Source organism: Epinephelus fuscoguttatus, linkage group LG14 (genome assembly GCF_011397635.1).
Source record: "Epinephelus fuscoguttatus linkage group LG14, E.fuscoguttatus.final_Chr_v1".
Classification (NCBI taxonomy): domain Eukaryota; kingdom Metazoa; phylum Chordata; class Actinopteri; order Perciformes; family Serranidae; genus Epinephelus; species Epinephelus fuscoguttatus.
In genome coordinates, this window is record NC_064765.1 from 6,147,093 (window position 1) to 6,158,060 (window position 10,968).

General features: G+C 40.6%; 1 protein-coding gene across 2 annotated transcripts; it reads left to right on the top strand.

Annotated features, from left to right (window-relative positions):
• Nucleotides 1-419: 419 nt before the first annotated feature.
• LOC125901204 (uncharacterized) lies at nucleotides 420-10,070 on the top strand. Of its 2 annotated transcripts, none has more exons than XM_049596763.1 (10): nucleotides 420-723; nucleotides 1,523-1,624; nucleotides 2,194-2,304; nucleotides 2,558-2,656; nucleotides 2,912-2,986; nucleotides 5,313-5,426; nucleotides 5,627-5,695; nucleotides 7,833-7,934; nucleotides 9,267-9,344; nucleotides 9,776-10,070. In XM_049596763.1, the coding sequence occupies exons 2-10, from the start codon at nucleotides 1,557-1,559 to the stop codon at nucleotides 9,804-9,806; spliced, it is 747 nt and encodes a 248-aa protein (XP_049452720.1). In that variant the 5' UTR covers nucleotides 420-723; nucleotides 1,523-1,556; the 3' UTR covers nucleotides 9,807-10,070. The 2 variants fall into 2 exon arrangements, with proteins under 2 accessions (XP_049452720.1, XP_049452721.1); XM_049596764.1 differs by having other exon boundaries at nucleotides 9,270-9,344.
• Nucleotides 10,071-10,968: the final 898 nt, after the last annotated feature.

Genomic DNA, 10,968 nt, shown 5'->3' on the forward strand with positions numbered 1-10,968 from the left:
GTTTGAATTATTCTGAAATATTGATCATAACCTCATTTGACATGTGTGGACTAGATTTTAAAGTCTGATCTGGATTCATTGTAAATACTCCACAAGGTTGCGCCATATCACTCTGCTTTGACAGTGACATCACTATTTTGGATTTACCCTTTATACAAATTGTTTGTATGTGTGTAAAGCTACCATGACTTGTTATTCATGCAACACCGTGACCTTAACACTTACAAATAAACATTAAAAAACAAAGCAGGCTACAATGAATTTTGCTCAGGGGAGGAGCAAAGGAGGAGCACACAGTGATATTAAAAAAATAAAATAAAATAAAATAAAATGAACGGTTCCCAACTGCGACTCGGTTCCCATCGTTCATGTTAACGAGCCGTTCAATAGAATCGGTTCGTTCGTGAACGTCACAACACTAGAGCCTGATATGAGACAGCACTGTGTCCACACTGTGAGCACACTGCATACAAAACTGTTTAAGGGCAGCTGCAGTACCTACTGAAAGTAAAAAGAAAGTCTGCGCTTCAGAACACACCCAGTGTTTGTCTCTGCTCCATTACAGCTCTGGAAATCAAAAAGGAAGTGATTGTCGCCATATTGTAGCTGTTGGGTGAAGGAATGTTTGGAGGGTTGGGAAAAACGCGCTTCGGGGCTGGATTTTAGGGCCACCTCTCAGCGGTGCTTCCTCTCCTGTGGCGCAGTTGTTTTTCCCACTTAAAGGTATTGTAACAACGTCTTTTATACACTTTATTATATATTCATCTTATCGCAGGGTCCTTGTGTCATCGTGTGATTTCATCCTGTTTGGAAAAAAAACCGCTTCAGATGTTTGTTGGCAATGTTTACGCATGTGCGTTGCGCTTACTGTTCTTTGTCTTGCAACGGATATGAACAAGTAAAACAAACTTTGTGTTACCTGCAACGCTATCTCATGCAACTGACACTTATATTGTCGTTTCACTGAGCAGAGAAAGTGGACAAGAAATCTCGCCCACTACACTGACGTATTGGCGCCATAAAAAACGCACAGACGTGTGAAACTTTTGGGGACCGTGGTCTGAATGTCTTATTGCTGTGTGACAGTCATATAAAACAGACTTACTGCAGAGTTTACTGTCATCAGGAGCCTGTTAGGGGTCAAAACATAAATGCAACAGTAGATTTTTATGTTATTCAGTTCTGTTAGATTCTTCAGCTTCATGTTTGGCGCTGCAGGGCAGCTGGTTGCACAGCACGGAAAACATAAAAGGACACGTGAACAAAATACAGTGAGCTGAAGCAACAGTGGACACTGGAATACAGCCATTGCAATGTAAAAAAAAAATAGAGCAAATTGAATGATTAGCTGCAACTGAAGTGAGCAAAGGTAAGTAGAGTGCATAATGACCCTGCAAGGTGGACAAGAGGGATTACAAGATCAACATCTCTCCACCATGAAGCGGTTTCCAACATTGAACAACCTGGGTATCTGTAGGTATCTGATTTCCCACCCTGGTGGTTTGTCTCTCTTGTCTGCCAGAATAAATACAGAGAGCAAAGTTTCCTGCAGACCCATGGCGTCCCCCAGGCCCTCAAGGTCAAACAGTTTCGTCCCAGATATCAAAGAAGGATCTGTTCACAAGTAAGCTTTTATTAATATTAAAATGTGACTGCATTCCTAAAAACAATGCACCATGCTCGTGCTTTTAGGAGCCTCGCATCCACCATGACCTCCTTTCCACTTTGAGCCTGAGATCATCAGTTTGAAGTGCCGCAGGGTCTTTTCTTACAGGTCAACTACTTTTGAAAAAGGAAAGAAACCATTCAGCGAGAATTCAAATCAGTTAAATTTTATTTATAAAGCCCAGTATCACAAATCACAATTTGCCTCAGAGGCTTTACAGCATGCGACATCCCTCACACAAAATGGTAGAAACCTCAGGAAGAGCAACTGAGAGGGATCCCTCCTCCAGGGCGGACAGACGTGCAATAGATGTTGACATAACAAATTTACAGTGATCCATGTGACAAAATGAGACATTAAGAGAGTTAGAGACAGCAGTGATGACAATAGCTAAGTATCTATTAATATATGATAGTGTATGTATGTGACAATGATACTCATATGTGTACCGCAGTAGTTTAAGTATGACTAATGCTTATGTAATCGTACTTTCCCACCCTGATGTGTTTTTTCCTCTTGTCTACCAGCACCACAGCAAAAAGCAGAGAGGGCTCTGACTCAAACGTGTCCTTCAAGGATGATCGGTTAAAAGAGAACATCCTCAATTTCAATGACAGATCCCCTTGCAAGAATTTACGGTAAGGTGGCAAGACTAATCGATACACAAATGGTCATTTTGTGGGTGAAGTATTCCATTAAAATCAACTTCCTTTTCTTGAAGAGCTCAAAATGACTCTTGCATGATTGAGTCGGACTGATGTTAAAGTCTGTCAGACGAGGAGGGAAGTCATTCAGTGGGAACAGAGACAACTTTTACTGAACTTTCCTGATGCCTTCTTGGTAGTTTCTGGTCATGTCCCACCCTGGTGGTCTTTGTGTCTTGTCTACAAGGAGAGCAATGGAAAGCAGAGGGTCCTGTGAATCTGGTGTGTCCGTCAAGAGTGATCGGTTTCATTTCATCCCTGATTACAGAGACAGATCCCCTCTCAAGTAAGCTTTTATCATCATTAAAATGTACCTGCATTCACTGATAAGATATCGTCATGCGTATTTCGTTTCACCGTCCTGCCATTCTGTCTGTTAGCGAGCAGAGAGGAATCATTCATTGTGAACAGAATCAACTTTTACCGAATTTCTTGGGTGCCCTCTCGTAGTTTCTGTGTATCCATCAGTTGCTGGATGTCTTTATCAGCCTCATCTAATTTCCCACCCTGGTGGTCTTTTTCTCCTGTCTACCAAAACCAGATTGATAAACCACGAGTGCTCCCCCGCTAGGTCAACAAGACCCATCCTTAATAATCAAGAGAGATCATCACACAGGTAAGCTCTTATTAACATTTCACTCAGGAGAGACTCATTTATTTATGGTAAAAAGAATATTAATTATAGCCGCTACGCAGCAATGGTCGGGGCCGGGCAATTTCAGGCAAATTTAGGCAATTCTGAGCAACAAGAAAGTTGCCATTACAATGTACATTTTGCATCAAAAAAAGGAAAATCCAAGGCACTCTTCTTTAAATGTATAGAAAGCCTTTACTCAAAAAATGGCTGTTTCATTTAGAAAAAGTTACAACATGATGAAAGTGGGTAACAGCCCACGCGTTTCGGCACAAAAGCCTTCCTCAGGGTGTAACCCTCAACACACTGACAGCAACTCATCTGTGGCTTCACATATTGAGTAAGCCGGCCACCAATATGACAGCAGCTGTCAAGGCAGATTTCAGTCTGCTGTCATAAATTCAGTTATCAAGACAAACATCTGAAAATACACATCTTGCATCTAGACAGCAAGGAGATGGTGTTAATTTGTTTTTAACTGTGATTGATTTACTCATAAGTGAAAAACTGATGTTTACAATGGTTCACGTGAGGACAGAATTCAACATGCAGTCAAAAATTCAGTGTTTGATATAAAATTCTGATATTTGCCAAACATCATCTACCATGACTCTAGAATTTTGTTAATTTTTTTCATGAACATTGAAAACTTATTTAGCAAGAACTTGCAAGTATATGTTTAGAGTACTGTTTACAGTCAAACGTCTTGATGCACTGTAGGCTCAATTTTTGATAAATCAAAAATCTGTGAGGACAGTTTGTGGAGGACTGTCTGAAGATGCTCTGTAGCAAGTCTGGTGTCAATTGAGCAAAACGTGTGGGAGGAGGTAGGTTTGAGAAGTTTTACAGTTTTTGAAAAAAAACACAGTGATGAACTTAGGGCTGTACCCAAATATTCGGATATTCGAATATTCGTTTCTATGGGTAGGTATTCGTTATGACAATTTGGTATTTGATATTCTTTTTTTTTTTTTTTTTTACATTTTTTTTGATGCTAAATGTAGTCTTTTTGTTGTTGGTAAATGTAGGTTATCAATAAAAACCAAAACTTAAATTGCATTGTTAAAAATGTGAAAATATAGTATCGCTTACCAACGGAGCTTGTGCGCACGGCACGCTTGAGCGCATCCGTCTGAGGCTGTGGATCAATGCCAAGTTTTACCACTTTATCACTATTCCCTCTAACTTGTAGCTGGTTTTTCATTATCTTTTGAATTTAATATGAATTATGGAGCCGTTTTTGTCAACGTTTGTTTCCCCCGTTTTGTATAATAAATTATTGTTTAAAGTTTCAACAAGTTTCTTTTGGAGTGCGTGACACAAGTGTGTTTTGAAAACAACCGCGGACTGTCACCTGCTCAACGCATCACTACCTTCGGACGCCATGACAGTAATAGCCAATAATGTCAAAATATCATTTACAGACCGATTTAACAGACGATCACTGCTCGACCCGCGCATCACTGCTCAGCTCAGTCTATAAATGCTGTACACAACAGTAGACATTATATTCTATTCAGGCCAGCAGAACCAGCAGCGCATCGGCTCTACAGTGCACGGCACTGCTGATTAACCATTTTATTGCAGCACAGAGTGTCTGCCAGCAACCAATTACTTGCAGAGGCTTCCTACAACTTGTTTCAGCGGTTCCGATTTAATCAGAAGACAAATTAAACAGGATGACTAGCCAATGTGAAAATCAAAAGAAAGCATAGAATAATGTACTGAAGGAGACTGTTGTGCCATCACATTTTTTTGTGCAAAACTCCGCAATACAATTGGGTCCAAAAAAAACCCCTGGAGTCCGCCGTCGCTGACACCGGCCGTTTTCTCCGGTGTGTTAAACACACTTTAAAAAGGAGTGTCCCCAAACTATCAGAAGGCGGAGATCTCTGATTGTCTGGTGGCGAGACCACATCATGGTGGTATATTTTTACGGAGAGTGATGAATCCGTATGCAACCGGTGGACTCTAGATGGACTCTGATGTCTGTGTTGTGTAGATATAAAGAGACCCAGACCGTAGATATATTTTGAGGTGATCTCCGTTTATTCCTCTTCTGACACCAAACAAAAATCCTCAGTCACGCACAACCATACAAACTCCAGCCCCAACACAAGTTAAGCAACACGAGATTATGTTAGCATAATATGAATTTATAAACATATTCCAACAGCGCTAAAACATGTAAGAGCAAAGTCGCTTACCTCTCCCACGGCGCACAACAGCAAAAGGGGAGAGGTAAGGTGAGGTGAGATTATTATGGGGGTTTTCTGTGAGTAAATGTGTGTGATTATCTTTCTTCCAGATCCCTTGTAGAAGAGTCACCTTCCGCAGGCATCAGCTGTGCGTCAGTCAAGAGGGATAATTCACAAGGTCGCATTGCAAATGTTAAAGACACACTCCCCGCTCCTAAAGAGAAGTAAGCTTTCACTAACTCTGAATCATAAACAGTTTGTGCAGCTTTTGCTTTTAATGGTCATCTACCATTACTGAACATCTGAACGTCTGAACATCACTTGATAATTATAGCATCAGTGTTAGCTGATGTGCTGCTGTTGCTACGTGACCTGTGAAGACAAACTGAAGCAGCTTCATAACTCTGATTATCATTCACTGCAGGTCGGACTTTTGTATCTTCAAGGACCATGTGTCAGATGATGAAGATTTGGTCAAGTCTTCAGACGATCAGTGAGTCTAATCTGTTAACCTCATTTCCATTGTTTCACACACAGTCTCAAATATTTAGATGAATCTGTGGACATGACTAAAACTTTTTCAGCACAGTCACATTCATCTTTTCTGTCACTTGTATCTGGACTGACAGACACTAAAGTCAGTTCAGTCAGGAGAGACTCCATTTAAGAGAGAAATACATTTATTGACATGGTGCACAATAAAGTTTAGAAATGTCAAGAGGTGAGTAGAGCCTGAAAAACAGGAGGAAGTGTTTGAGGAATATTTAGGATAACACTCACCCTGGGGTGTGGAACTCACAAGACAGGAGACAGGATGGATCTTTAACCATTTAGTGACTAATTTATCCTCACAACCCAGTTATGTTCTTAACACACACAAAATACTGTAATGGTAGATTTCTACTCTAATTTTACACATTAATCATAAGCCAAAAAACTTTATCATATGTTATTTTTTTCCATCCATTTCTCTTAACAGCTCTTTTATAAAGAGAAAAACATTTATATATTTTGTGTGAATGGTTTACTCATATCGATGAATAAAGTGATGCTTTAAACAAATTGCATAATATATCTAGTATTGTATTTGTTATCACTGCTCCAAATATCCTTAATTTTTGAAGTATCTCTGGAAAACAGTGTGATAAGAACCTGCTGAGTTGAATATTCTGTGAACATAACCCATAAAATGCATTATAATCTGATTGTATCATTAGAAAATCAAATCTGAGCAGTGTTTCACTCGGCTATTTAAACAGTATTTCACTATTCAAACGGTACTAGTGCAGTGTTCCTTCAATCACGGGGTAATTGTTTGGCTCGTGGAATTGACCCTTCGCTAAGTCCCATCACCCTGACGCAGACTGGCCAATCATAATGTAGCATCAGGTCGACTCAGACCAGGATCCGGCAACAACACAGCTGTGCTCCATTGTTTCAGATTTCCTTCACTTTCAGGCTGGTGTTGTGGATTTGGAGCTAAATGTTGTGCCTGGGGCACGTCGTGTATTAATGATACTCGTTACCTGGAGAGGTTGGAAAAAGATGTATATTTCTTCCCTGTTCCAAAACCAAAATCAAACCCTGAAAAGTGTAGGGTTAGCTAGCTAGGTACTGAAGATACAGCCTACTGAATGTATACACATGCTGCTTTTGCTTTTAATGATTATAACAGTGAAACAAAGACCGACCCTGCTGTACAGGAACCAGTGAAGGGAAGCAGGGAAACTTTGCTGATATTCAACCAGCTGTGAGGCAATACAGTGTGTGCAGATGAACGCTGTTTGACTTGAACTGGAGATCCCTGCCCATCCAGTGGCAGAGATCCGGGTGCTGGCAGTGGCACAGAAACATTGTTCATCTGCACACACTGTGATGCCACACAGCTGGTTCAATATCAGCAAAGTTTCCCTTTATATTCATTGTCTTGTGTGGCGATCAGCAGTGATGTGGTGGTTCACTTTTACACTGTGATCTGTAGCCTATAGTTCGGCTTTAGCTTCTAACTATCTTTGTCTTTTTAACCTGTTGTTGCTGCTGAGTCAGTTTGACATCCTGGATATATCCTTCAAACACAGACTGTAGACCCCTCTGTCTGCTTCTCTCTGGAATCACTCCTTCATATTTCCTAATAAATGATCATATTTCTTCAGGGAGAAGAAGTTCACTCACTTGCCTGCTTATTCTGTGTTTGACAAACATACTATTAAAGGACATTACAAACTGTGCTGCCTGCCTGTGGTGCTGCAGTAGTGGGGGGTTTTTTAGTGAAAATGCATGGATAAATGGGAATAAATGAGACTTGGATTATACTGCATGAGTTGTGTGAGAGTTTGGAAACAGATGTTTTGATACAGTTCATGATGTTTAATGCGGTTCCAGGCATGTGAGGAAACTCCTTTTTTCAAGAATTCACAGTAACACAGCATGAGTAATTGATTTACAAGTGGTCATTATGTGGGTGAAGTATCAGTGTCAGAAGAAGAGAGGAATCATTCAGTGGGAACACAATAAACTCAACAAACTTCTCTGATGCCTACTCAGTAGTTTCTGTGTATCCATCAGTTAATGTGTCTGGATGTCTGATCATCTCATTTCCCACCCTGGTGTTTTTCTCTCTTGTCTACCAGAACCAGTGTGAAAAGTGGAGAGCTCTCTGACTCCAGCTTGTCCTTCAAGAGTGATCGGTCAAAAGACTATATCACTAATTTCAACAACACATCTCCCCCCAGGTGAGCTCTTATGAGCATTAACTGTAACTGCATTCAGTGATGTTTTACACACACACAAGTCTGATGATGTAAATAATTATGTTACTTTATAATTTTAGCATCAATGCTAGCTAACGTGCTGCTGTTGCTACTTGACCTGTGAAGACATGTTTACTGTTCCTCAGTGCAGTTCTGGTCCAGTATCACATGATGTGAGCGCAACATTAAAATGCAACCATTCAACAACGCATGTCAATAAATTGTGCTTGAACTTTTCTGATTCCTACTTATGAGACAATTTCCACAAAGGTGTCCAGGCTGAGGCCAGCACTCACTTTTAAAATGGCACAAAAAATAGTATCTTGTGCAGTTTATTCTGCGTGGCATTGCACTGTACAGAGGTGAGATAATGATGTTTGCTTGGGTGCTGAATTTGGTACTTTTAAAAGTACCAATCGAATTACGGTGGTACTATAAAGTACCACTTCACCCAGGGTTTTCCCTGAGTTTTTCAAGACCAAGGTGGCAAAGGCCTGTGGCGGGGGGCATCTTGACAGCTGTACTTTTAGATACGGTCCCCCCCTCTATTAAATATGAAAGGAGGCCCCCACATGCTTGAGCTTTACACTGCTGACTTGTATAATCAGAACGGACATGTCCTGTGATTTTCAGCCTTCTATGATTATATTTACCCTTTACAGCAGGCACATCCTGACAGCTGAGAATATTACTGTCAGGTACTGTCCCCCCTCTATTGAATATGAAAGGAGGCTGAAAATCACAGGACATGTCTGTTCTGATGATACAAGTCAGCGGTCCTGAAATGTGTGTTTCTCCTCTATAATACACATTCTACATCTCGGAGGTGACGTCTTTCCACATACGGGCTTCCTTCGCCTTTCAAACGGGGCAGAGCTCTGTGGGCAACAATAGGAGAGACACAGCCCGAGGGGGAACCGGGATCTGACACAACACTGGAGGGAGAAGCAGGTCCGTGGAGCTGTGCGCCGGACGGAAAAACAAGCATGTCGCGCAAAAGCCCAGTTCAGACTAAAGATCCACGCCAGGACGAGTTGAAACAGGCAGCTACCTGCAGTGTGCCGTTCTGCCGTTGTGCCGGGCTTTAGGTATTCCAGGTTCCAGTAACGTATTGATTCAAATGTGAACGGTACCCTACTAATGGCCCAAATGTTTGAAAAAGCAGAATTAAAATAAGCCCCTTGCAGTCTTGTAGATAACATCTTTTTCAGTGGTCCACGCACTGTTACCATGTTTGAAATCCTGTTGCTTTTGCTTTGTGTTTATTTTCAAACTGATGACGTAGTATATTAACAGTGTTTATCACACTTGCAGCAGCCAAGACCTTTCTACCTCAGAGCTGGAGGACCTTGACCATAATGAAGAATCGGACGAGTCTTCAGATGATGATCTGTGAGTCTAATCTGTTAACCTCATTCATATTCTTTCACACACTTTGTGAAACTGTGAACATCATTAAAACTTTTTCAGCACAGTTACATTCCTCTTTTCTGTCATCCAAACTGACTGGACACTAAAGTCCGCAAAATCAGCTTTGTTTTCTGGTAGATCAAAGTGACTGTAAATATTAGGGCCTTTCCACAACTTCAAACTGTCTGGCTCTAACATTGATTATAACCTGTTGATAGCATATTTCATCAAAGAGGTGCTGATGATAGATTTGATCAATGTATGTCGGACTCGGGAATTTTTATTTAGAGGAATTTTTCTCAGACGTCCCCTTCTTATTTTATCTGCAAATGCTTTCTCAATAAGTTGAGTATTGCTGTCCTGGTACCTGCTGTGTGCAGTTTGAATAATGTCCTGTGTCTTTATTACAATAGGGAAAAGACGGTCGTGGAGCGTGGTGTCTGAAGGTGGATGGAAACATCGTTGAGCAGCTACTTCTACTGATCTTTTGATAAATCTGACTGCAGCTGCTGCTTCCACCTGTCGTTACCCTGCATCGCTATTCTACGCATAATGATTTATACCACTGTGCTTCAAGCTTCGCAGATTTTTTAGCTCAGATCATTAATTTGGCCTGTGATATGTGTATATATATGTATTTTTATACTTTTATACATTTCAATCACTGAATCCTTCAAATCAGTGAATAATAAAATAATGCTAATTTAATGCTGCTTGTGTGTAACAGTATTTTCTGTGTGAAGGTTCAATTGTATGATGTGATTTCCTCTTTCCTGGGGAGTGTTAATTCCTGTCCTGGAATAAGCAGTCAGTTTTAAATTGACATAAAAAAAATGTGTGTGGTGTTTGAGTGGGTGGAACATGTCAGGTGGTATCCACATGAATGCCAGAACCAAAGGTTTCCCAGCAGAACAATGCATTGGAACAAAATAATCAAAGTTATTCACTTCACCTGTCAGTGGTTTCAATGTTTTGGCTGATCGGTGTATATTCCACCGCTGTAAACTTTAGGTGCGCTCCTTTCACGTCAGGAGAAGCAAGTAAAATTTGTATGTATCTTTAGAACATTTAGGTTCAAGGAGGTAGAATTTTAGTGTTTAATATAGTATAATTTTATAATATAAAATATTACATAATGATAGAATTCTGATGTGACTGTCCAAAAACTGTGTAAATGACTCTAATGTCCAGGAGTCGATGTGTTAAATTAGCAGTTGTAATGAGTTTGTTGCCTTTATCTCGTCATTTCCGGTGAACACGGAAGTGCTATTATGTTGGAGCGACTGTAGAGAGAGGGACCCAACTGCAGTCAAGATGGCCGACTAGGGCGCCGCCATATATCTAGTCTATACCGGAAAGTTGGAAAGTCCCAAGCGGAAGTTTCTTCTTCGTGTAATTTTTTGCTTATTCCGTGGCCATACTGATTAGCGGGTTGTGTTCAGAGAACGAGAGAACGGTAAGAAAAATAGTCTTTTAATTATCACCCAACGAGTGTGGTATGGTTTCTAAGATGTAATTCGTGCTATTTACAAATGCGATGCATCGAAGAATTAGAGTGTCATGTCTCGTAAAGGCTGTTTCTCCGCTTGACTCGATGGTCTGGGCT